This window comes from Macaca mulatta, chromosome 3 (genome assembly GCF_049350105.2).
Source record: "Macaca mulatta isolate MMU2019108-1 chromosome 3, T2T-MMU8v2.0, whole genome shotgun sequence".
NCBI lineage: Eukaryota > Metazoa > Chordata > Mammalia > Primates > Cercopithecidae > Macaca > Macaca mulatta.
In genome coordinates this window covers 7,433,026-7,460,725 of record NC_133408.1, presented here as the reverse complement: position 1 = coordinate 7,460,725, position 27,700 = coordinate 7,433,026, and the positions used below count along the sequence as shown (strand labels likewise).

The 27,700-nt window shown below is 44.8% G+C and overlaps 1 protein-coding gene across 1 annotated transcript in view; it reads right to left on the bottom strand.

The window, feature by feature from the left end:
* Positions 1-3,661: 3,661 nt before the first annotated feature.
* DSCAM (DS cell adhesion molecule) overlaps positions 3,662-27,700 on the bottom strand; it is an 831,700-nt gene continuing 807,661 nt past the window's right edge. The window contains exons 31-33 of the mRNA XM_028845317.2: positions 23,289-23,486; positions 21,600-21,902; positions 3,662-4,638 (exon numbers count right to left, since the gene is read on the bottom strand). Of these exons, the coding sequence (XP_028701150.1) occupies positions 4,286-4,638; positions 21,600-21,902; positions 23,289-23,486 (854 nt within the window). The 3' untranslated portion in view covers positions 3,662-4,285. The remainder of the gene's footprint in view (positions 4,639-21,599; positions 21,903-23,288; positions 23,487-27,700) is intronic.

Below are 27,700 nucleotides of genomic sequence, written 5' to 3'. Positions count from 1 at the left end.
AAGTATAGCAATAAGTGTGAGAGCCATATTCTCACCAGCTCCCCATCCCTGCAGGGCCCATGGGGTGATTCAGAGACGTTCAGGTGGACGCTGTGCACGCAGTGGGTTTGTGTCATAGCTGAGGAGCTCTAAGCTTAGAGCTCAAACTTTTTTTTCCCCCCAGACAACAAATACTTGTAAGATGCCTATTGTGTGCCAGGGACGTTTCTAGGAACTGTGGAGACTGTAAACAAAACAAAGAATTCTATTCTTGTGAAGCTGACATTCTTGAGAGTAAAGACAGGTAACAAAGAATAACCATTATGAATAAATAAATTTCAGAGCAAGTTAGATGATAAGGGTATGGACAAGAGCTAAAGCAGATATGGGGGCAGGAATCCTGGGGGAACTGCGGCATTGAATAGGGTGCTCACGGAGGCCCTCGTTGAAAAGATGAACTTAGACCAAAGATGAAGGAACTGAGGGAGGCTGCCCCAGACCTGTCTAGAATCTCTAGACAGGGACCAGTGAGGCTGTGGCTCCTGATTGGCTGTGTCTAATGCCTAAAAAACTCTGGAAGGGGGCTGCTGGTACACCTGCCCAAATTTTGCCTCAGAAGGAGACATTGTTTTTATTATCTAGGTCAACCAACAAATCTGCCATCTGTCTAGCAAGGACACACTATCTCTATCTTCCAAGGCTATCTGCTACGCAAGCATCCTTGCAAAAACAGTAGAGAACAGAAGCCATCAAAGCCTCTGCTCAAGAGACATGCACAAATGCAGTGACCCATGGGGGATGGTCTCACAACAGGTACACCCACTCCTATGCTTGATGGCACTCAGGTGACCCAAGTTATCATCAGGCCCATCCAGTCTTCAGTCCCTGCTTGCCAAGGGGTGAGGAGTTCAGTGAGGATCCTGTCCACAGCTCCATCTGACCCTGCTGTAGCTCTGGCTCGTCAGTGCCACATATTCTTCAGGCTACTCAGTGACCCTGCCATCACAAGTCTCCTCCTCAAGCTAACAAACATCCCACAGCAAACAGACACGGGTTTTATGCAGGTCTGAAGATTCCTTCCTGGCTTAAACTTTTGTTAGGGATTACAACAGCTTGGTTTCCAAGATCTGCAGAAAATCTTTCCTTCACTGCAGCCACACTCTACTGCCTCTCACGGACCATTTCGGAATAATGGGTGGAGAAGCAACATGGGCCTCGGGTGCCCTGGATATTAAACTGAGGATATTTAGTCTTTCCAGGTGGTCTTCAGAGAGCTGAGATACTCTCTACCACGTTCCTTAGAAATTTAAAAGAGGACGTTTATGGACAAACTGTTAGGTTCCTTTGAACCTTTGGTGAGTAGGTGGCCTCTAACACACTAGTCCTTTGGTCCCGTCTTATTCCAGTTCTAGAAGCCTGTGCGTCATTGCTGGAAATTGATTCATATAGTTCCAGAGCTTCTCTAGAAGGCCTCAGCCATGTCCTTAAAAGTTGCATAAACCTTTTGGCATATGAGTGATTCAGGGATCATGACACCAGACCAGAGGGACTTTACTGAGTGGTGATCTCCTGCTTATTTAAAGAGCAATGTAAGCAACAGTGTATTTTCTGTGTCGTAAGGTAGTATCAAGGGTCTCTGCAGCAAGGGCCCAAAGACGATGGGTGGAATAAAAGCTTATCCAGTGTAGCTGGTGACCAGCTTCATGTCATGGCACTGTTCCATCTTTTGCCATCTCAACTGTTCCCCTTCTTCTCTTCACGGGTAGACACGGTGGACATGGATGCAAGACAGCAGTCATCAGGCAGATGTGAATATGTAGCCAGTGGCTTACTGGCTACATATTAAGAGAAGGCCTTGCTTAGTCCAGGAGTGTGGGCATTTTTCAGGCTGTCAGCCAGATGGATGCTGAGGAGGAAACCCAGTCCACTGACCTAATAGCTATTGCCCATGTACCCTACAGATATTGACCAGAGGATACAGAATTTGAGTTTCACCATTCCAACACAGAATAATCTGTGTGCAGACTTGGGCTAATAGGATGACTTCCACAAAACAAATCAGACAAGTAGAGGTCCAGAGGAAAATCTATTATTATTACTGTCAATAATAGTCATTTTAGTATACACTACCCTTTAATCTGCAGCCCCTGGAAGACAATAATCATAGACCCCTATCTGAACTGGAAGGAGGTGATCTTTTGAGACAATTGTTTGTGTGTTGAACTGGTTTTAATGAGTACTTTTTAAGGCAGGAGTCTTGAAAGCAATCCATTCTAGAGGCAAATATAATGTAGAATTTTTTTTTATTTTTGTACAGGTTGAGAGAAAAATGTTAAAAAGGTGAACTTCTATGTTTGGGGGATATAGAAGTTTTAGGTTGATGAAAGATAGACTTTCATTTTTTTTGCCCAGAAAGTAGCATTTCATTTCTTTTGCATAAAAAAAACCAGTCTGAGAATATGCAAACAGTACATGTCAACACGGATTAGATTCTGAAACCACAGATGCACACCTCACATTCATGGAGTCATCTAACACTAGCACCAGCAGGTGGTCCTGGACACATTCTGTGTCACTGAATCTAAGCAGGCAGATGGGCCTGCCTGGAAAATAAATAGAAGGAAGAAAGGATGGGAAAGGAGGGAGGGAGGGAAGGAAAGACATTTCTGAATGCGTTCCCAAGATGGTAATAACTGGCACCAGTCTATGTTGGTGGCCTTAATGGAAGCCTGTAGAGAATCTTCAGCCTGGGAGACTGAGCAGCCACGGACGTTTGATCATGTTTTCTGGTTAATGCCAAATCTCTGACATGAAGACCTGGTTATCTTTCACTTCTATGGAAGTGAGCCTGGAATGGAGTGTTGCAGCCAGGGGAGGATTACATCCTCTTTCAAAAGCAAACCGTGTGAGGGATGCGGGATAGAGAATGCAGTTCCAACTATTTATGAGTAAATTCTCTCTTAGGATGAGCCACATGGGAGATAAACTGGGGGAAGGGAAACTAAAAACTTAGATTTTAGAGGAACATCACTTTCCTCTGGTTACAGAGGATTGAGGCAATGTTTATTAAGATGGTCTATCACAAATTTGGATACCAGGCATAGTGGAGATAGGAAAAGTCATGCAGGGTAGGATGCATGATCGTGCCCAGGCTGGGGCTACATTTCAGACTCCAGAGCAAGGGGTTGGCAAATGTTTCCTGTAATGGGCCAGGTAATAAATATTTTAGGTTTCATAGGCTATACCATCTCTGTTACAACTATTCAGCTCTACCATTGTGCCATGAAAGCAGCCATAGACAATAGCAAATAGTGTATGTGGTCTTGTTTCAATAAAACTTTATTTAAAAAAACAGCAGGAGGCTGGATTTGGCCCATAGGTCACAGTCAGTTGAACCCTGGCCATGGGCAGGCAAGGGACAGAGCCTTGCGAGGGGCTTTGAATACTTGGGCTGGGCTCTGGTTTCGGTGGAGACCAGCCTGCATTTTGTCCTCTCCAGCTTGAGAGCAGGAGCTGTACCTTCTTTGTGCTTCCTGGAGATTCCTGAGGAGTTCAGGGTGTTACTATGGACTCTGGTTTATTAAATTGAGCTCTGGGTTCAGGCCTGGTGTTTCCAAACAGAAGTACCAATGGGAAGGAGGACCAGGCCATTGGTAGAAGACGAGAGAAGCAGACATGGAAATAAAGGCAGACAACCTTTTCTTTTTTATTTCGCTTAGACAAAATGCAAAGAGTGTCTCATTAAATTAAAAAAGAAACAAAAAAGAAAATCAAATTGATTCCCCCCCACCCCTTCACTGACGGCACTCATCCTAATTAACAAAAGAAGACCAAATTGAGAACCCGGTTTCTAATGGGAAAGAAAGGTGTGCAAACGTGACTGAAGTTTTCCCCTGCCCGCAAATCGGTGTTCCTTTTAAAATCACAAATAGGCTAATTTCCCCCCCACCCTGTTTTCTTTCTTGCCTCTTGTGTGATAGAACTTCCAGTCAGAAGGTTTAATTAATCCCCCCATGCACTTTTGTAGAAAATCAGTAAAAATGCAATAGCCTGTGAAGATCATAAAACTGGACTTCTTTCCCAAAAAATCAGACGCCCAGGCGGATGGAGCTCACACTCAGACAGAAGAAAAGCGGGAGAGTCTTTGCACTGTCTGTGGTTTCAGTATTTTCTCTCTCTCTCTTTTTTTTTTAATATATTTTGGCAATTTTCTTTAATTATAAATATTGGAATTCCGTAAAAAAAAGGTAGCTTTGATTGAATTGTTTGAATTGTATTTACAACCGCTGTCCAGTCATGCTGTCTGTTATACCAGGGTGTAAGATTTTGCGTAGGGATTGTTGCCTTTCAAATGGCCCCGGGAGTCGAGCAGTGATTCTTGGGAGCTGCTCATTTTAGCTGCCTGTCCCAGCTCTGCCCCCTCCCGCTGAGGTAATGTGGCCACGGCCCCCGGCTGCCACGACTGTCCTTCTCTCGTGGAGGAGGCGGAGGAGGCGGCTTCCATCGGGATGGGCTCCAGGACCGTGGGGCGCTTCAGGGTCCGGCTTTTCTGAGGTTCCAAGCATGCTTGTCCTAAGCTCAGGTCCCTGCTGGTGCCTGGACCACCTCGGTTTAACAAAAAGTCCATTCTAAGGTATGGAGGCAAATGTATGAGGTCACCTAGAAGGAAAGACAGGGTAGTTAGTTGGTGTCTTCATTTGGTAAACACCGGCAGAATCCCCTGTGTGCACGTGGGTGGCCATGCGGGTTTTAGAGACGAGAATGGCGCTGCACACAGGTGCTTTTCTCAAGATCCTCCATCAGCGCTCACCACAAAGACAGGTGGAATCGTCCTCCTACCTCTTCGCTGGGCACGGGAGGAGCTCATTTTCCGACAGTACTTACTTGTATTAACTTACTTGTACAGAAATGGAGGAATGGAGGTAACAGAATCCTTCAAAACACCATTGTTGAAAGAAAAACATACATCAAAGGCAACAGCATCCACTGGTTACAAACGGTGATAGACCAAATCCCGCATGTGATTGGAAGTGCGTGGAGAGCACAGGGTTGAAGGAGAGACCAGGGATGTCAAGGGAAGAATGATGGACAGCTGGCTCTCGTCTTGGCAATTCTATGAAACCTTGTGACCTTGGCCAGCCACTTCATTATGGGTCTTTATGATAGCTTTGGGTGAAAGTGCCACAGCTTATGGCCTCCTTACCAGGCCCTGCCTACCTGCTAACCTCTGCGTGGCTCTTCTGTTTCAGCCATGCTGTGTATAGAGATGACAGCAGCTTAGACCAGAGTTCTAGCATTTCTACTTCCTGCTCAAGGTCACTCTGGCTTCTGTGGTGCCATGTAAATATAACCTCAGGTCTCCTTCAAGAGCATCTGCTGGCTGGGCATGGTGGCTCATGCCTGTAATCCCAGAACTTTGGGAGGCTGTGGCGGGAGGATGACCTGAGGTCAGGAGTTCAAGACCAGCCAGGCCAATGCGGCGAAACCCCGTCTCTACTAAAAAACACAAAAACTAGCCAGGCATGGTGGTGGGCGCCTGTAGTTCCAGCTACTGGGGAGGCTGAGGCAGGAGAATTGCTTGAACCCAGGATGAGGAGGTTGCAGTGAGCCAAGAGTATGCCACTGCACTCCAGCCTGGGTGACAGAGCAAGACTCAAAAACAAAACAAAACAAAAACAAACCAAACAAAAAAACCCCAAACCAAAACAAAAAAACCAAGAGCATCTGCTGCAGGCAGGGAGGTACCAGTTCTCTGGGATGCTGCAAGCCAGTGACAAGCATGACAGGGCTTTCCTCATGGCCATCCCCGCCCAGTGCGGGATCTCCCTAACAGGCATCCTTTGCTCAGGGATGCCCCATCAGCCTCACTGCAGCCTTCTCAGAGGTGCACTGCAGCCTGAGGTGCCTCCAACCAATCCCTCCTTCCCCTTCTCCTCTCACAGGTGTCAGACCTCTGTTATGGTCCCTGGACTCTCCTTGCCACCTCCTGCTTCCACTTGCTTCGTTCTTCACAAGAATTTCCCCAATAAATTCCTTGCCTGTCTAATCTGTCTTCATAGGTGCTTCTCAGAAAACCTGAACTGCCACAGCTTCTTTCACCACCAACTACTGAAAGGTCAACTCTGACCTCTCATTGCCAAATTCTCTGGTTTCCTCTTGGTCCTCTTCCTACCTGCATTACTATAGCAATTGATGCTGTTGATATTTTTATTGTTGGCCGCCTCAGCTGCCAGGGCACTGTGGTCTTCCAGATCTCTGCCTACATCTCTGGCCATCCCTTCTCACTTTCCTTGACTGGATCCTTTTCTCTGTCTTTCCTCTAAATGTTACAGAGTATTCCCAGTGGCCTGCTCTCAGCCCTCTCTCGAAAGGCTTGGCTGCTTTCCTCTTCTCTTTATAAATAGCTTTCCCATCTATCTTTTCCATTTTGCTCTTTCTCCTGAGCCCTAAATGTGACTTTCAGGTGCTTTGCTAGGCATTTCCACATGAGTGTCCGTCTGGAATTCTGAATAACACAGTCTACCAATTCAGTTAATGAAGGCCAACTCCATCCCCTCCCAATCCCAAATGCTGCTCTTCTCCCGTGTGCTCCATCTTGTGTAACATTATCACCATCCTTCCATCCTTGAAACCTCAGAGGCGACACTGACACCTTTCTCTCCAGGTTAATTCTACTGGCAAAATATCTCTTGACTCCTTATTTTTTTTTAAAAAAAAACAAGAGATAAAGTCTTGCTCTGTTGCCCAGACTGGAGTGCAGTGGTGCATTCATGGCTCACTGCAGCCTCAAACTGCTGGGCTCAAGCAACCCTTCCACCTCAGCCTCCAGAATAGCTAGGGCTACAGGTACACATCGCCATGCCTGGATAATTATTATTATTTTTAAAATATTTTGGAGACACAAGGTCTTTCTTAGTTGCCTAGGCTGGTCTCAAACTCTTGGCCTCAAGCAATGCTCCTGCCTCAACTTCTCAAAGCACTGGGATTACAGACATTAGCCACCTGGCCTTGACTCCTTCTCATTCCCATCTTCAGGGCCCTGTTTCAAGGCTTTAAAACATCCCATCACCCCCTTGCAATGCATGAGCACAATTAGGGCCCAGCCACCAAGTCCACTTTGCCACCAACACTGCCTGGCTTGAGCTGGACTGACGCTGCGTCTGAGTTTCTGCTGTTTTGGTATAGGCAGTGTGCATTCTCCAGCCCAGTGCTTTCCACTTTTATCTTTTTGAGGTATAGGCAGACAAGGGGTATTTGTGCAGCAACACTGGGATGAGCCCAGGGAGTTGCTTCTGGCCACCTTGAGGTCTGAAGGACTCACCGTCTTGGCACACCTATAACTCATGTCATACCAGGTGCAAAACTCTGGCTAGAGAATGGGCTGGTGGTATGTGGTCCTGGAGCGAGGGCCCAGGGAAAAGGATGTGCAGAGAGAGAGAGAGAGATGATAATGGTCTGAGCTCAGGAGAAGCTGTGGGATGTGAGAGAGGGAATTAAATTGTGATACAAAGGGGGCCCAAGGAAGGCGGCTTCAGAGTCAATGACAAGTGGGAGTGGTGAGAGAGGGGAAGGGGTTAGGGGCGACTCCTTCCCAGGCTCTAAGCTCAGGAAACTCTGTGGACAGTGAAACCACTAACTGTGAAAGGGTGTATAGGGGAAAGATTGTACTTTGATGACAAAAGATGAAGGGTTTAGTTTCAGACCTGCTGAGTTTGATGCAGCTGGGGACATTCAAGACAAGGTATCTAGTAGGTATTTTTATCGTAGAAACGTAGCACTAGAATGACTCATTGCTCATTTTCTGAATCTAAAGTAACTGAATATTCTCGTTTCTTTTGCTTCAAAATATTCCCTGCTTTCCTTAGGTTACTGTATGCTAACAATAGTTAATTGAGCCTTCCTCATCCAGCCCCTTTGGGCCTGTAGGCCCTGTAGGTGCAGGCTGAGGGGATCTGAGACCACCTGAGCCAAGCGAGGGCTGTCATTAGCCAGCTGCCCTGCTAGCGGGGCAACGGAAGTGATGTGTGTTTAGATAGTGCTTAAAGCCTGAACCTTAGGAAACACTTCAAGTTTACCCACAGAAAAAGAATAACCAGCATAACAGAAGGAAAGGACTATTCAAGAGTATAAGGGAACTGGCCTGTAATCTCAGCACTTTGGGAGGCCGAGGCAATGGATCACCTGAGGTCAGGTGTTCGAGACCAGCCAGGCCAACATGGTGAAACCCTGTCTCTACTAAAAATAGAAAAATCAGCTGGACGTGGTGGTACATGCCTGTAACCCCAGCTACTCAGAAGGCTGAGGCAGGAGAATCGTTTGAACCCGGGCATCAGAGGTTGCTGCACCACTGCACTCTAGCCTGGGCAACAAGGATGAAACTCCATTTCAAAAAAAAAAAAAAAAAAAAAAAAGAGTATAAGAGAACTAAAAATAAATATGGCCAAGTCAAGCCGTAAAAATGCATTTTATACAATGTAAATGAGCATACAAATTTTCAAAATGTTATTACCCTTCCTGAAAACCTTTTACCCCCAACAATAGGAGTAATGACCTTATTTTTGGGAAATCCACCAAATGATTTGTCCTTGTATTATTACATTGTTGCACCCCTTGGTATGTATGATTCAAAATTCCATTTAGCTTTTTCAGGATGTCTTTATTCTATTAAGTGATGATGAGTAATTATATGATTTCATTGGGAATGGCAGCATGTAATTCACTAAATGACCCGGCGACACTGGATTGGGTTCGCTGAAATTAAAGGCAATTCTAATTCAATGTTGGCTTCCTACTGTCAACTGAATCCAAGGGAAGCTCAGTAATAAATACCTAGACAATAAATGCACCATAACATTCTTTTTTTTTTTTAGATGGAGTTTTGCTCTTGTTGCCCAGGCTGGGGTGCAATGGCGCGATCTTGGTTCACTGCAACCTCCACCTCCCACCTCCCGGTTCAAGCGATTCGTCCCCCTCAGCCTCCCAAGTAGCTGGGATTACAGGCATGCACCACCACACCTGGCTAATTTTTGTATTTTTAGTAGAGACGGGGTTTCTCCATGTTGGTCAGGCTGGTCTCATATTCCTGACCTCAGGTGATCCGCCCACCTCAGCCTCCTAAAGTGCTGGGATTACAGGCGCGAGCCACCGCACCTGGTCCATAACATTCTTATAGGAAGAAATTACATAATTTGGCATTCTTGTAAAAAGGGTTTTGGTAACTTGATGCATCTGAACTCTGGCTTATAAAAATATAATGGCATGAGGCCTACCCATTATAGACACTAATGAGGAGGGTTCAGGAATATCTTGCCATCTAGAATAGCTTTGTTCCTGAAAGATGAAATAATTTGATTTTTTAAAACTTTATGAAACTTCATGGCATTGAAAATTACTTATGTTCCTTTATGGTAGCTATTCTTCAGTCTTCTCTAACTAGGTGTTAATTATTTGCAAAAAAAAAAAAAGTGATGAAAACATTAACAGAGTTGTCATTAAGAAATAAATTGAATAATTCTTTTGAAATGAGAACATCCTTTTGTATGTGAATCAATACATCTTAATTGACCAATCTTGCAATTTGTAGTTTTATATAATCAATCTCCAGAAGGTGATGTCTTTATTCCTAAGAATCTTATAAACAAATTGTTAATTTTCTTATTTATTTATTTTTAATTATTTTTATTAAATATTATTTTTCTCATGTTGTTCGTATATTTGAGGAAATGCAACAGACATTTAACTCCAGGGTTCTTTAAAAATATAGGTCGAGAATGCCTCATGCTGTTTCTGAGACCCGACTCAATCACGAACACTTGACATATTTGTAATGTGTTGCAACAGATTTGGGGATAAATCTCTATTCTAGTGACTCCCCACTGAATGCACAGGGCTTATTAAACCCCTACAAAGTAATAGCATCGTGGTCCCCGCTGGACTGCAGAACATTCGGGTCTTAGATTGGAAGGAAGAAACGTGTTTGAAATCAAAAGATAGGACTCATAATATCTGCATCCTGCCTGCAGGGGCTCCCACTTCAGATGTAGTGATCAAGAGGGCTCCAGTCGCTGAAATGGACAGGTGAGAAGTAAAAATCCTTCATAATGGGAACAGCTCAGTGCTTACATGCAATGCCTACATGTGTTTGTTTACTGCAGGTCTGATAAGTATCTCTGAATATCCAATATCTCTGATTGATCCAGTCTTTCAGGTAAAACTCTATGTAAAGTTGTGCGATTCTCTAATTAGCTCCCTTCAAAAATGTGTATTTTCTGATTAGCACCCACAGCAGCCCTTTCAACTGTGTGCATGCTGCAAATGAGTTCTCTCAATAATTCATGCACTTACAGAGAAGAGAGCACCAGAGTAGTCAGCGGTAAGCTCTGTTATTATAGGCACTTATGTCCATTAAAACCCCAGCCCATGTGCTCATCAACAAAGCCTCTGAGGATGTGGACTCTCTAATAGTCATCCCATGTGCTTCAGATGCCTACACATACCAAGACAACTCACACAGTTATTGATCCAGAAAGAGACACGTGATGTGTGAGACTGTGTTGACCATGGGGACATTGGCACAGCATCCCCCACCCCCAGCACCCTGCCATCCGCCTGTGTCACATGGGAGAAACTAGCCCTTGGCTTTAATTGTGGTGATGAGGAGTAGAGGCCAGGATAACATTGCCTGCATTTATCTGACAGTTCTAGATCTGAGCTCAGTTTCCTCATCCATAAAATGGGAGTAATAGCAGAATCTAGCATAGAAGGCTGTGGTGAAGAGTAAATTAGATAATGCATGTGAACACCTTCCATGGATTAAGAAATCTGTTTCCACAGAGAGCAGGGCCTTCATGGGTGTGTTTGGCACTCCCCAGCTCACTTGCCCCATAGCTTATCAGTCAGGACCCTCTCCAGTTCTCCTATGCAGTGAAAAGTAGCAGGGATCCAGGAGAAGTCTGAGGATCTTTTGTGCTTTGAACTCCAAGGTCACCATATTGGGTCACCATGCCATGGGTACTCACCTCCACTGGGTGCAAATGCCCTCGGCGTCTCTGTGTGTAAATCTATCATTGCCATAAACACTGGCAAAGGCAAATGCCTGGTCTTAGTACTTGTTTCAGTAAACCCAGCTATGACAAAATTCACTTATATTCCTGGTAATGATTTCCAAACTCTATGGCGTCACTTCCTCTGCTTTGCTTCCCTCTACCTGTCTCCACATTTCCCCCTTCTCCTTCTCCCTCCTTCTTTCCCTTCCTTTTTCTTTCTCTCTTTCTCTCATTCTCTCCACTCTTTCCTTTATTTTCCTTCTACTATGGTTTGGCCGTGTCTCCACCCAAATCTCTTCTTGAGTTGTAGCTCCCATAATTCCCATGTGTTGCAGGAGGGACCCAGTGGGAAGTAATTGAATCACGGCAGTGGTTTCCCTCATACTGTTCTCATGGTACTGAATGAGTCTCATAAGGTCTAATGGCTTATAAGGGGTTTTCCCTTTCACTTGGCTCTCATTTCTCTCTTGCTGCCTCTATGTAAGATGTGCCTGTCACCTTCCACCATGATTGTGAGGCTTCCCCAGCCACATGGAACTGTGAGTCCACTAAATCTCTTTTTCTTTATAAATTATCCAGTCTCAGGTAACATGAAAACTAACTTCCTTCCTTCCTTCTTTTCCTTTTCTTGTTTCCCTTGTACTAAAACTTTCATCCATGAAATCAAAGGCATAGAAAAGGGGTAAAAGCATGAAGCAGGGGAGGAACAAAGAGATGGCTGAGTGCAAAAAGACAGCAAGCAGGGCATAAACATCAAGAAAAGTGTGGTGCGTGTGTGTGTGTGTGTGTGAGAGAGAGAGAGAGAGACAGAGAGACAGAGAGAGATAGAGAGGAGAGAGATATGGGAGGGAAAATCCAACTGGAAGAGCAGCATACTGAAAGGGGAAGTGGAGGCATGGAGAAGGAAAGGACTAGCACTGGCAGGAGGACCCGGCTCATGGTCTGACAGCAGGAGGGACTGAGCTTGAACTCACTTCCATGCCCTCCTTCTCCGCTGCTCACCTACCTGCCCACACTGCCGGTTCCTTCCCCTTCCCAGTGAGCTAAACCCAGTTAGTGTCTCCTGCCTAACCCCAGCATGAATACAAAGGCTAACAGAGTCCTGCCTGGGCCTTTGGGACAGGGTCTCCCCTGCTGACTTCTTTGGGCTGTAGTGGTGGATTTGCACACCACAAACCCACTGTGCTCTGCCTTGAGGCCAATACCCTTCCTGTCAGACTCTAACTGAGGGTGAGGGATGAAGCAGGTGGAGAAGGCCCAGCACAGAGAAGGGCTCTGGGAAACTGAGGGACTGAGATGCAGGAATATGTCAGGGTCAGGGGAGGCTGAGATGAATGAGGTTGGGTGAGTGTGAGGGAGGATGGATGAGAGAGAGGGGGATGAGAGAGAGGGGGAAGAGACAGAGAGAGAGAGAGAGAGAGAGAGAGGGATCAGAGAGAGGGAAACACACACACAGAGGGAGGCAGAAAGAAAGAAATGTAGCTACACAGATCCGTAGACAGATAAAAATTAAGGGCAGAGTCACAAATAGAGAAGGGAAAAAGGGAACATGGTAACCAACTGGGACAGTGGTAAGGAGTAGTGGGGGAAGAGGGCACCAGAAAGGTGGGCGCTATGAGAATAAATGTGTATTACCCACAATTAACAGCCCTTGTGGAGCTTTAAAGATGTGTGTACCATACAATGACCACTGGCCCATCCATCACTGGGGCACCCATTTCTCATTCTCTCCTCATCAGCCTCACCAAAACCCAGTGCAGATCACAAGCTGCACCCATCACTGCCTTTCTGGAGGGAGCCCAGGCAGCTGCTTTGACTTCAGCCTTGAGGATGAGACGCTTTACCAATTATTGCAGCATAATGCTTTATTATTTGACATCATGCTTCATTTCTCATCCTTCTGTTGCTGCCCTCTGGGGACCTTCAGTGCCATTAACGTCTCCAAAAGTCCTGATTAAATAAGTCAGCATTGATTTCTCCTTCCTTCCCTAACCACTCTGCATACAGGTATCACAAGCACCACGTTGCCTTTGGTTCTGAAATGTACAGATTTCAGGCCCCACATCTATCATCAGACACACACTGAGAGCTTGTCCCCCTCCACTCTAGTGCACTCATGGTGCACTAGAGCCATGGTTGGCCTGACTGCGTGAAAACTGCTGAACTAAAGCTGCCTCCTTTTAGTTGAAACCCAGGAAAGCAAAACTTCCTGAACTTTCTCAATCTATTTGGACACACGCAAAGTTTGAATGTATTTCAGTTCTTGGAAGAAGGATGGCAAAATCAATACTGAAACAACAAGAATGAAGTGATTCACAAAATCTGTAATGGATGTGCATTCCATTAATCCATCATCAAACAATGGCTCTTGCCATCTTGCAGGCACCACACTAGGGGAAAATATCTGAACACTAGATCAGAGGCTCTCCACTGAGGGCGGTTTTGTTCCCAGGGGACATGTGGCAAAGTCTGGAGACATTTTGGTTGTCACAACACAGGGGAGGGTGCCACTATTGGTACCTATTGGTCAGAGGCCAGGGGTGCTGCTCAACATCCTACAATGCTCAGGACGGCCCCTGCCACGAAGAATGATCTGGCTTCAAATACTAACGGTGCTGCTGTTGAGAAACTCTGCTTTAGATGATAGAATTCATAATGCCAAGTGTTCCTTATTTCACTTTAATTCTACTTATAAAGCATTGAATTCAACCAGGATAAGCAGTTGTACCCCTCAGCCTCAGAATACTAGTCCACAAGGAGTGACGACCTCAGTTCTTCATGGAAGAAAATAAGAGATGGTCCAATGGAACTGTAATCAGAAGGCAAAATCCCCAGGTCTTTCTCCAGTGGCACCCGCTGAGGTGGGAGCTGACTCCAGTGGAAAGAACAGTAGTTACAGACTGCAGGGCTTGGTGTTGAAATACTGTCTCTGCCTCTGTTTCTGCCTCCAGGTAGTTTTGTGACCCTTTTGAGTCTCAGTGCTCTCGCCTTTAGTCAAATGAATGAGGCACACTAGTTTCTAAAGGCATCTTGAAGCCTAAAAGAGCCCTTCTTGTGCTCTGAGCTATCTCACCTCTGAAAACTGGTTATATACATCTGTACCAGGAATGTATGGATAAGGGTGGAACAAATGAAATGCATTTCTGGGGGCCAGATATTCCAAGGCACTTTGCGGTAGCCTTCTTCCTCCTCCTCTGCAACGCTTTGTTAGTTGGAGGCTGTGAACATGCAGATGCTTTCCCAAATTTGTGGGAATGAAGGTGAATCACAGTTTTTGGGGCTTCGATCTCCTCTGGGGACACATAAAAAGGAACTTTCATCAATTTCTAACAAGGTTTGAGGTCTGCCTGGATAGAGCTGGATATTGATGCAAAAGTAAGAAGCAAAGGATGATTTCCTTGAGTTCGAGCAATTTCAATAAAAAACACAGAGACCAGACTTGCAACAACACTACAGTGTCGAAGAGCTGGTTCCCAAAGGGGAGCACAGAGTCCACCCATACCAGAGGTAGAAGAGATCTAACACTTTTTGAGTTTAATATTAATGTTGCAGCATGGTAATGAAAACTAGTAAAATAATCTCTCTTGGTAAATGAATCTTCACTCCCAAATGGCAACCAGGAAAAACCCTAAATAAATAATGTGAGACTGATATCAGAGGTCCATGTACAGGGATTCGATTACAATTCTTGGCTTGTACTTAGGGGGCCCTCATGCATTTTTTAAGAGCTCATCGATATTGTGATCCTTCTGCTTGCTCGTGAACTTTAAAAGCTACACTGAGGTATAAAAGTAGGGCTTTGACTTTGTTGAGGCTCATGATTGTTCTCAAATAAAGTAGTTCTGAATAAAAGTGTGATTGGAAAATCTTCCCTGTCCTTTAGGCAAGCGCAGAACTTAGCAACGGTTTTGGAGCACCCACTGTGGAACGATTCATGAGATCCAAAGATGGATACAGTTCCCACATGAGAGCCAGGAGGAACCACACACTGGGGACCACCTGACGCAGAACCCCGGCTGGGAGCTTGCCCTTGTTCTGCCATGAAGCTGACAGAGCTGTCTCTACAACAATGTGCATCTTCAATCATCCCACAGAAGGAGCTGAGTTAGCTGGAAATGAGAGAATTCCAGACAGAGTGAATGTGTATTTGTGGAGTTGTAGGAGGCCAGAAAGTTGAAGGCTGGAGAATAGGGGTCAAGGTTGAAGGCTGGAGACCAGGGGTCAAGGTTGGAGGCTGGAGACCAGGAGTCAAGGTTGAAGGCTGGAGACCAGGGGTCAAGGATGGAGGCTGGAGACCAGGGGTCAAGGTTGGATGCTAGAGACCAGGGGTCAAGGTTGGAGGCTAGAGACCAGGGGTCAAGGCAAGGAAGACACGGCTGACCCCTCAGACGCCATGAGAGCAGCAGGAAGCCATGGAAGGAGGTTAAACAGGAGAAGGTTGACTCTTACTGGAGTTGATGGCTTGTTTCCCCTTTCTGGTTTGGGATACAGGATGCCTTAGGCCTTGGTGCCAGCAGAGTGTACAGGCGGCCACACTGGAAAACGATGGTCTTTGCTGTCTTCTTCTTACCTTTCTGTATGCCCCTGGGCCTTCATGGGGCTTTAGCTTCTCACGAGGCCTCACTGGGCTGTGTGTGTTTGTGTGTGTGTATGTGTGTGTGCGTGTGTATAGGTGGCGACTGACCATCTTCTATGAGCTGGGCTCTGTATTACTTTTTGACCTTCTCAAGATTTGCCTGTCTCATGTCTTCAGAACCCATTGCCTGCAGTCTTTGATACACACTATTCTGATAAATGAATGAGACTGTGAGGCATGTTAATTTAAGATATTAACCCTTTTATGCCTTAGGGTAATACCCAGTGTCTTTTTACTCAGGAGATATTCAATCAGTAGGTGTCCAATACACGAGTGTCGCATATTTGTGTTTTAACTGGGTCTGAGATGCCATGAATGTTCAGTTAGCCTGGGCAGCCTTCTCTCTTGTTGTCTGCAGCGCTGGAATCTGGGAGCTTCCTTCTGGTCACTCAGCAGGGACAACGAGGCCTCTACCCCCACATCACTGTTCTCTCAGGTACACTCCTCCCCCATCACTTTCCACCTCTCGAGGAACTGGCACAGCCCAGGATTAGAACTGAACCCCAATAAGCTACCCAAGAAAAACAGTGAGGCTTTTAAGGGGCTCAGAAGTCAGAGAAAAGGCAATCAGAACACAGGGAATGCATATTCTGGAACAAGAGGACACAGACACCAGCCCAGCACCCGCAGCAAATACAGTGAACCAGCCAGACCACCGGACAAGGTCAGAGGTACAGGGGACGGCCTCTTGAACACAGTGGCAGGAGGCTGGGTGCGGAGTGGTGGCTGCAAAAGACCCAATGGACATATGTGCTACGCTTTTATTTCAGGCAATGGGCTTAGAGTTCTAAGCTTGGGAACCCCTCAGAGCAGGTGCTACTGTTACCTTCTGAGTCTGAGGGGGAGCTATTAAGAAGACACTGAAATTCTACAAGAGCACTTAAGAAGCTAAAATTGCAAATACTCCTCAGAGAGACCTGGTTTTCCAGCAGAAATCAGGATTAGCACATGCCAATATTTAGGTCGACATAGAGTGGGCGTGAACAGCAGTATGTGGAGGCTTTGTTGGATGGCCCCAGGGTTCTTTTAACCTAAAATTCTACGGGAGTGTTTGAAAGGTCATGTGTGTTTGGCAGTTCAGAGGGAACTCTTGATCCCTGTTGTGTACACCAAGCTCATTCCTTTCTCCTGGCCTTTATCTTTGCTCAGCTCTCTGGACCACCAGAAGGATCTTTGCAGGGCTCTTTCCATCCCATCATTTACATCTCATTGCCTCAGAGGCCTTTCTGGGCCATTCTTTCCAAAATACTCCTCTCCCACGTTTTATCCCCTTCCTGGATTTGCGTCTCTGCCCAGCACTCACCATGGTCGGGAACGATACTATTTGTTTACTTGATCAGTGTCTGTCTCCCTTCCAGGAACAGAAGTGTCTTCAATGTGGATCTCTGTGGGTCTTGTCTATCACTGCATCCTCAGTTCCCAAAACAGGACCAGTCATTTAGTGTCCACTCAACACATGCATGGCAAAGAAACACAGGGAAGCAGGGAGGCTGAGAGGGAGGGAGCAAGCCTTCCTCTAGAAAACCCAGAGCAGTGCAGTGAGAATGTGTGTGCGTCTGTGTGTATCCATGCATAGGAGCATGTGCTTATGTGCCCACATACATGTGCATGTGTGTGAACATATATGTGTGTCCATGCATATGTGCATATGTGTGCACAAGTACCTACGCATCTGTGCTTGTGTGTGAATGTGTATGTGTGCATGCCTGTGTGTGCCCATGCACACACGTGTAGGCATCAAAGAGATTTTCATTTGAAAGGAGACCTTTACTATAATATTTATGATAAACGTTTCAAAATTGAGTTTTAGTGATGTGCAAAACAGGAGGAAGATGCCGGTGCCGAGGCCTGGCACCCCAGCTGCCTGAGCCAAGTCCTCAGGCAGTGAGGGAGATGTAGGTAAGTGAAGCTGGGAGTGGGGGTTATTTAGCTCTGAAGATTGGATTGCTGGTATCTTGTTTTGATTTAAGAGCCAACAAGAGAGATACACAGACTTCAGAGAGGGAAAACAGCATGGTCAAAATGACAACTGAGAATAAGGTGGCCAGCCTTGGTCAGAATAGTGCTGACCTGTGCAGAGGTAGGCTCTTTCTTCAGGTAAGGGCTCCTCCAGGAGCTCCTGGCCTCAATGCATGCCTTGGGCCCCGCCTCTTACTCTCCACCCTCACACCCTCAGGAGAGAGTGATGCAAGATGAATGGATCCTAAATTTAAAATCCAGTAATTGTTTCGAATTACTGTCATTCAGTGAATTAACAAGTTGGCACCAGGCAGTGGCCCTTTCCCACTAAACAAAACAAAACTCAAATGCATTCCCCAAGGAAGGGGCTGAAACTCATAATGTTGTGTCTGGGGCCCAGAGGGCATGAGCACAGAGATCCCAAGGGGTTGATGCTTTCCCTACCGCTAGTGGGGCAGGCTGTGGTAGGGTGCACGTCTGAAGCTTGAAATTGAATTAAGTAGCTTCATGCAATGGCTTCTCTTGATGGCACAGGATAAACATCATGAATCAAGAAGCAGCAACAGTAATCCAAGAATGTTTGCAACAGGCTCAAAATGCTACCTGAAACCAAGAATGGGTACTGTAATCAAAGAATTGGAAGCCACCTTGACCCAGAGGAAAAAAGATGTTAAACTTTGCAGCTATTTCTCAGAGGAATAGAATTTTGTTTTCTGTTTGTAGAGATGGGAATAGTCATCCCTTATGGAAGAAGACAATAATTTGCTGCATTTTTAGGACTTGTACTTGTACAGGCAAATTCAAAATTCAGGTATCAGGAAAATTATAGCTAGATAATGCTGCCTCCTTTGTGGATAGCTAGCCTCACTTCATGGGAGGGCACCCCTTTATCTGTTGAAGAGATGTCTTTTTTATTTGCTAAGGGCAAGAACAGAAAATAAGTCACTTTGATTAAAGGTGCTGAAAGTTGGAGTAGATTTAAATGTCCTTTTGTATTTGACTATTTCCAGTAATTGAAATATTTTCATTTTCACCAATTGGTTTTGTTGTCACAACCATAATATATTCATTCATACAATAATGTTTATGAAGCACCTACTATGTACCAGACACAGTGCCATATATGTGTATATTATACACACACATACTGGAGATACATATATATATATATATAGTTTTAAAAATGAATTAATACTATTGGATATTCAATAGTATTAATCCATTTATAAATATTTCTTGCATGATAGCTACTTGCCTATCAGGTATCTGCTAGACCTTGAGAAGGAAGTATGAAGATAATTCAGACATGTTTCCTATTTTTCTGAAGCCACAATCTGCTCAAATTCATGTAACTTGATCCCAATTTGCAGAGAATTTAAAAGTTTGGGGATCATAACTATTTGTACCGAAGACAGAAAAAATAAAAAGGGAAAGAGAACAAAAAGGACCATCAAAAAAGAAGCTCTAAGGCTGAGGAGAAATATATCAAGAGATTTGGAAGACTATAAACGGAAACAGATATATGACTGATATCACTTAGCGTGAAGAGGGCACATAGGAAAAGAATGTGATTTAAAAGCACAACTCAAGGAGCTGCTAATTGTATCACAGCCTCCAGTTAGCCGAAAAGTAAATAGGAACCTTGTATTTTGTGCCCAACGTTGAATTTAGTTGAATTATAAAGGAGCAATGGAAAGGCTTCCAAAGGCTGAAGTATTTTCTAAAGCATATCAGATGTTCAATAATAATGCAGTCATCTAGGGTAGATAAAACAAAGTTTGTGGACATTTGAACTTGCATTGATTTAAGAGATTATTCAAACCTGTATTTATAAAATCATGTTACTCTGAAAAGTATATTAAGACAATAGTAACTTAGCTATGATCTTCCATTGCTCTAATGGATCCAGGCAACAATGTCATGAGCAAAGGTCAAATTTTTAAGAGACAATCCAACAATATGAACAGCATGTCATCAAAAAGAAGCTTCAACCCTCTAATTATGTAAAGGCCTGCACAAATAGGACAGTCTTCTAACCTAGAAGCTCAGTCTGTGCCCTAAATCACACACAAAGGGAAAATGATGGCATGCTATCTCAGGTGGAAGCATAAAGTACTTAACTGGGTGGCACACAATTGAGGTGGGTGCCTGCTAGGACTTCAGTGGTCACTGGAGAAAAATAAAAGCAAGAAGGAAGAGGCGGCCAGCAGTACAACTGGAGTCACCATGGGGATTCTAACAACCACAGCCACCAGACAGCGCCAGAAACAACAGCTAATATGGCTGAGCGCCTCCTCTGCTGACCTCTTCACCTGTGTTATGCTACGTGCATCTAACAGAAGCCCAGTACACAGTCACCAATGCCATTCCCATTTTACAGATGCAGGAACTGAAGCTGAGAACGCCTATCCAATATGCCTACAGGCTCATTGGTCTTCTCTCTGGTCCTCCTCACATTCAGGCTGAACGGCTGCAGAAAGCCATGACATTTATCCTGCATTTTTCTCCATTTGCCTTGCAAATAAACGCCAACAATACCAAAAAAAAAAAAAAATAGTTGAAATAAAAACACCCACAAATAACAGCTCGTCTTTTCCCCTGAGGAGGTAGACAGAATGAAAATAAATGAAGCCATCATTCTTTATTGGATGCTGGCAAGAATCTTGAGCTGGTATGGAAGATTATTTGCTGGATAAACAATTCTTATTTTATATATTTTTATGCATCTCTAAAGCTCATTTCAGCTAGGCCTTATCCCATAAAACCCAAGGGAACTGCAGTCATTCAAAAGTGAAGATACGTTTTTGAAATGGAATCAGAACAGTGGTGTAGAAAATGGGTAAAATGGGAAATAAAACTGGATTCCATAAGAGTGGCTAGATAAGTCTGTGAAGGAAAGTCTACAGGCAGCTATTTCAGGGTGAAAAAGAAAACGTGGTTCTTCAGATGAGAACTACAATTGGCTGCCATACGTTGGATTCCATCTGAAGATGTGTTTTATTTGCCCTGTACAATGGTTTACAAATATCCAAGCCAACACTAAAAAAGCTGTGAATTTCCACAGAAAACCAAGATTTCTGGCTTCTCTTAAAACACAAGCCCACACTAAGGCCCCCATTTCCACTTGTGATCAGTTGGCAGGGTCCTGCTAGAGTCTTTTCCTTTAGACAGCAGTGAACTCTGAAAGGGCCCATGTCCCCATCACTCCTCTGACCCGGTTCTTAGCCTCTGCATTCTATTATCCGCCAGGCCCTGCAGACCCCAGAATGTGCAGCTTTCTTTCACAATCCAGATGATTCACAGGTGTTCAAGTTGAAGACCAAACTACTGGCTGACCTAATGTTAGCCAGTTACCATCACCTTGTGTAATTCAGTGAGGCCAAGTCCCAAACACTGGCTACAGTAACACCTCTCCCCTTTCAGAAGCCCTCAGTGTGGCCGTTTTAAAATTCAGCCTTCCCATGTTTAACAGTCTTCCCCTCAAGCAGTCGGGAGCCTCCTTCTCTGCAATCAGGGCTTCCTGGGCTCTGTGACTGCTTGCTTAATAGAATATAAGAGAAATGATAGCTGTGTGTTTCCAGGCCCAACCTAAGGAAACTGGCTATTTCCACAGACTGTGTCTTGGGCCATTTGCTGCTAGAACCCAGCCACCATGCTGTGAGGAAGCTAAAGCACCTTGTGGAGAGGCCGGCACAGGGAGAACATAGCCAGGCCAGTAAGCCACTTTGGAAGTAGATGCCCAGCCCCAGGAGAGCCTCTGCAGCATGGCACCCTCACTAGACCCCACCCACATTTCAGATTCATAAAACAAGTGACTGCTGTAGTTTTAATCCAATGAACTTTGGGATGGTTTGTTATGCAGCCATCAATAAACAGAGCACCCATTTGGTCTGAACACTGAGAAGGGCTTTCATAGCAGATAAGGGAGAACCAGGAAGGTGCACTTCCCTAAGCGACGGCCCCCACGTGGTCTTGCTCACCTGGCCGATGTGCCTTTGGAACTGCCATATTCATTACTCTTCCTCCATCCTGAGGTTTGGGGGGAGATGCAGTGAACCTGCAGATTCCCGATTCGGAAGGGGTGCTGGAGGTCAGACTGTCCGTGTACTCATTTGTCCCTGCCGTCAACTGTTCGGATGACGTGTCTGATATGAAGCACTCTGTGATGGTGAACTTGGCGTGCCTCAGTTGCTCTTCCATCTTGGCGTGTTCATAGGCCCTGGCCAGTTCTTCGTAAGTGGAGGAGGCACTTTCTGTGGAGACCATGCTGCTTCTTGCTCGATCTACACCATGAAAGAGAAAAACAAGACAGACGACTCACCATCAGAAGTCTGAACCAACGGCATGGCCCTTCCTGGCTTGGGACCGTTTTCTTCCAGATCATGGTGGGACCTGGTAGGAGTTCTGGTTCCTTGTCAGAGGCTCCTGAGGCCAGCTTCACAAGCCTCAGCAGATCTGGCTAAGGAAAGCTTTGTTGCAACCAAATTGCTGTAGTCAGATGTTCCAGCTTGGGACATTTCCAAAAATAAGTAATGCATTCCCTCTAAAAAAGTCCTGCTTTTAGTGAAAACAGCAGGACTGGCAGCACCCCTCTCTCTGCTCCAACCTGCAAATGGATCTGTGCCCTAGAGACTCTTTAACTGGCATGAATGATTTGAGCTGCAGTTCAGCTTCTGGGGCCTCAGCTCAGGAAGGAAGATGTGACGATATTTAGAAATAAAGACGTGACATTGCACGGAAATTGGACACAAGTGCAGAATGGTCCGCAACCCCTGGGATGCATCTTCTGTTGTGATTACCCTCTATGGGGACTAGAAAACCATCAGGACAAAAACCGGTGCCCACGTGCCTTTGAGCTGGGCCACATCATCTTGGTCAGGGAGATGTGTGCATTTCAAATGCACTAAAAAGTTTTAAGGTCACCTCTGCAGAACTCTGAGACTCTTCTAAGAGAAATCACAGCCATAAAAATAAATTCACATGGCGACGATCCACCTCTGGAACACTGTTTTTGAAGTATATCATCAAGAACAAAAGAAAAATGAGTATTAATATTTCCTACAGCTATTAGATTCAGATGTAATTTCTTTTCAAAATTTAAGGGGGAGTGGTGGGCAACCCACTGCTATTCTTAGGCCCTGTCTTCTCTCTGAAGTGAAAACTTGGTGGTTGATGGCATAGACCGAATGACTTACCTTATAAGCTACCCCTGTTTAATTGTCAAACAGATCAGCCTATGTTCCCTATAGAGGGTGCTGCGACCTCATCATGTAACTTCAAGTGCAGTGTCTTAATCCTGGAGAAGGTAGTGGGTCAGACGCCCTCAGAGTGTAATCAGCAATTATCGCAATCACGGGGGTGCAAATTTAAAAATGTCTCTATTTCTCCCAGTGGGGTAGGAACTAAATGGAGAAAGAAGCTTGGGTCTAAGATTCAGGACACCTGCAGAAGAGATGCAGTTTGGCTCTGTGTTGCCTTGTGTGGAGTAAAGGCTATGCAGTTGTATGGGTAACTGTTAGATAAACCGCTTAACAATTTGAAAGTGACCTTCAAAAGAACATCAGTAGGAGGGAGGAAGCCCTCTCTCCCCTCCCCAAGGAGACCAGGAAGCTCGAGGTGTGGGGGCTGTGCTGGTCTCCAGGGATGGAAGCGGCAGCGTCAGGGCCTACCTGTGTCTTGCGAAGGGCTGACGCTGTAACTGTCGCTCTCTTTGTCTACTGATCCTGTAGCCCTGGGTGTTGGCAGCCTCCAGTCTGTGGTGAGGGTGTGTGCTGAGATGGTGGGGTGGGGTCTGTTGAGGGTCCACTGGCTGGCATAGCGGTTTCTCGCTGTGGGCCCAGCCTTGGCATTCCTCCTGGTGGTGGGATCTGTGAAGAGCCAAGAATTGTGTCTGTCTTTGTCTGCAGAGGAGTGTGGTCAGCTGAGAGCAAGAGCGGAGGTCAGTGCCACCCACTCAGCCCTGCTGACTTGCCCACACCCTCCAGGAAAACTTCCTTGACTTCTCCTGTGCAGAGGATACTTTCCCTTTCCTTTATGGCTTGAAACCTTCATCTGATACTTACGTGTTTAATCAGCCCTGAAAGGAAAAGAATACCCTACTTGGATTCAGAAGTTACATATTTGAGTCTTGTTCTTGGCCTTTAATAATGTTGTGATGCTTCTAAAAGCTAGAAATGGAATGAGGGGAGACTGACAACAATTACAGGACAAAACAAGAAAATTTCAGATAGTGATGAAGATTATAAAGAAAATACAACCAATTACTGTGCTAGAGAATGACTTGAGAGAGGTACTTCAGTTATGATGTTTGCAACCGTAATTAAATGAATGATGGTACAAAAAAAATAATGTTATGACCTGGGCATCATCATTTAACCTTCCTGGGCATCATCATCTTCTGTAACACAAGGAAGTTCAGCCCAATGTGTTCTCACACGACCTCCTTTCTACAACCTTAGGTGTTGTTTTGAGTGAATCATGTCCCCCCAAAAGATATGTTCATGTGCTAACCCCCAGGACCTCAGAATGTGTGATCTGGTTCGGAAACAGGGTCATTACAGATGAAATTAGCTAAGACGAGGTCATACTGGAATGGGGTTGGCCCTTAATCCACTATGACTGGTGTCCTTATAAGAAGAGAACACAGACACAGGAGGGGAGAAGGCCATGGGATGATGGAGGTGGAGACTGGAGTGCTACAGCTGCAAGCAAATACATTTCTGTGCTGTGAAGCCACCCATTTGGTGGTACTACGTTAAAACAGCTCTAGGAAATTAATACAGATGTTGCCTGTATTTTTGTTTCTCATATTGCTACTCATTGTTTTAATGATGACTGTTTTATTCATTAAATTGAAAGCTCCTAGAGCAGAGGGACCATATTATTATGTCCCAACTCTCCTTAAGCTCCTTGCGTATGATAACACATCTCTTTAATGGAATTGTCCTAACTTTAACACAGACACCTTGGGTTATTTAATATGGAGAACAAAGGGTTAAGCTGGTGCCAGATGGGTTTCATTTTCTCTAAATCTGGAACCAAAGGCAGCAAGTCGATGGGGCTGGTGAGCTAAGAAGAAGGATGTTCTACCAGCAGAGACTGTCAGGTATCAGAGTGGGCTACGACATTGCCTTTTCCAGAATTCTGTGGAAAACGAGAGAGGTTCAGTTACCTGGAATGATTTTTTGGGGGCTCCAGCCTGGAGGCATTCTAAGGTCCTAGATGGGTCTTTTCTACCTTTGAATTCTCTGCTTCTCAAAGAGCAGTTTGGTGCAGTCATATTTCAGTATGGTCTGGCCACTTCTAAACCCAGCAGACTGTATTCACTGTTGGGCCCTCACAAAGTTTCAAAGGAGCAAAACTGACAGGGCCAGCCTGTAATGTTATTGCACTGATTTATTTATGTGCTTTCATGAGTCTGGCAGTGTCTCCAGGGCAGGGGCAATGGTATCTCTCTTTGGATCCATCCATAGAACCTACAATAATCCCTGACATACAGAGTTTTCTGAAGGAATTCATAGACCTAGGGTTACTTTATGAAGGCAATGGAAGCTCAGAGAGAAGTGACACAGCTGTTAAGTGATAAAACTATAACCCACACCTTCTGCCTTTTCAGTTCAGATAATGCCTGTTACTTGACCACATATGGCCAAATCCTGAGTGTCTAAGTTTCCTAGTACAGTGTCTACATGACCCTGGCTTGCTTATAATTCCATGTTGGAACTTGAAAGGCTAACACTGGGAAGGTGCAATGACTTTGTTTTTAAATGGAAGATTTCCTCATTGCAAGTTTCTAGTTAATTGGACTTTGAACCTAATCTATCATTCTGTGTTGCTGGAGAGGCACGTTAAGATGGCAGCCAAAGAGATAGATTTTAAGATTTCCTAAATCATCAGAATACTCAATCTTGGTGAATATTCTCTGGGGCATTGATTTTAAGGCACATTTCATCCCTTACTTGCACAATTCCATGGAAGACTTCATTAGAAGATATTTTTTGGCCTTAATGAAAATGTAAATGAGTTATGCTGGAGCTCTACACAACCAGGTATGAATGATAATTGGGTTTCTTCACCGAAATGCTAGGAAAGAGGTCCTCAAAAAGACAGAAAAACATTATCATGGGTAAGAGGCTAAATGTCTTCCAGGCACTATCGACTTGATAAGTGGAGCTTAAATAACTGGAGCTTGTTATTTAAATGCTAATGAGTTTTTTCCAGAAAATTACCCAGTCCCTTACATAAGTTTTGAAAATTTTCATTTTTATTCTTCTTTAAGTTTCTTGCAACTACAACTGTTGCAGCTCATTCTGAGCAGGTTTACGTCTGGCATGGAAGTTGGAGGGTGGTTGGGGGGTATAGTTTGCTAGTCCCACTTCAAGGATACAATTATTTCCTCCAATCCCCCAAACCTCGACCCTCGCTGCTTCTCCTTGAGCTCACTCCCCAATGGTGGGGCAAAGATCTTCACTGTCATAGCCCCTTTCCTCATTAAGATCACCCTATTTGGAAAATTCCATGGGAAAGTCGCACATGTCAGCCTTGATTCAAAGCCAGGTCTCTTTTCAAGTTAATTTTGTTCGTAATCTCTTTTTTCTAGATAAGAACAGTTTTACTGGTGGCCTGATAATGTTGAAAATATAGGTCAGGATATTAGTTTCCTTAAATCACAGCCCTCAGTTCTGTTCTGCGGGAGGCAGGCATCCTAGGATCAAAATTGTCTCAGTATGTAGAATACTGAAGTATTTGACACATTTATTTTTTAATAATTGGGTTTTTAGAGCCATTGTTTTGTACCTGAACTGAACTCTGCTGTATGATAATGCCTAAGATAGCAGCTAAAATACAATTTTTACTTGGATTCCATGGGTAGCCTTTTTTGTATAACTTACTAGCTCATCTACTAAGCAAATAAACGCTGGGATTTACTGCCCCTTCATGGAAAGTATTTTGTTAGGCTCCCAGCATCCTAACATAAATAAAACTCGGTGATTAAGCATCACGCCTGCCCAGCAGCCCATGAGTTGGAGGGCATGGGATATAAATAGCTCATGGCCTTTCAACCTGGGGTCTGAACCCTAATTAAGCTTCTGCCCATTGAATCAGATTATTTTAATTATCCCGAATTTGGGATGACAGAGGATTTTGTAGATAATAGGGTTACAGAACGTGTCATGTGTACTGGGATCATGCTTTTAATCTGCTTTCGTCCGTGCCATTGGTTTCCATATCTTGTAGTTGTGGAGGTCCAGCTTTACATAACAAATTTATTAATTGTCTCATAGAGAGGATGAAACTGGGAGATCTGAACACTCCCTCATGTAACTAACAAATGTTTACCTAGCACTTATTACATCCTGGACCACTGGATGCACCTCACCCACCCCAGGTATTTCCCTCAGGGCCATTGCTAGTCCCATCCTGGGTGACAGAAGGCATTTTGTTTTGTTTTTTTTTTTTTCAGAGTCTCAACAGTAAAAATTCGAGTCCATGTTGTAAGCTTTTGTCATTGAATGTGCATATGTGTGAAGTCAATTCTTTAGTCTCTACATATCCTATATGTAGCATCTCTACCTAAAGGCAATGTAGAATGACTGAGAATGAGAGCTTTGGAATTAGGCTGCCTGGGCTGGAAGTTCATATTCACTACTCCCTGGCTGTGTCACTGGCCAAGTGACCTTGTCAGACCTGCCTAATCCCCTAGTCTCTGAGACTGGGTGATGTCATCACCCACCTTAAGAGCTGTCGTGAAGTTTGAATGAGATTAATGTGCCCAAGTGCTCTGGGCACAAGGGGCAGGCTCAGCCGGCCCCGCCTATGATTCCTGTGCAGCAAACATGACTCAACATCTTTTTTTTTTTCCATTCCCATTGTTGCGATCTCAGAACATGATGGCTGATTGGTATTTATCCACTACATGCCTGTGTCAGACACTGTGGCTGGTATGCAGATGAGGACATGAATAGAGTCCTAGTTTTCCAGTGTATTATAATCCACAGGAGAGACAGAGAAGTAATCAGTGCAGCAGAACAGCCAAGGGACGTGTTTTCACACACTGACAGAGATAAATAGCAAATTGTTA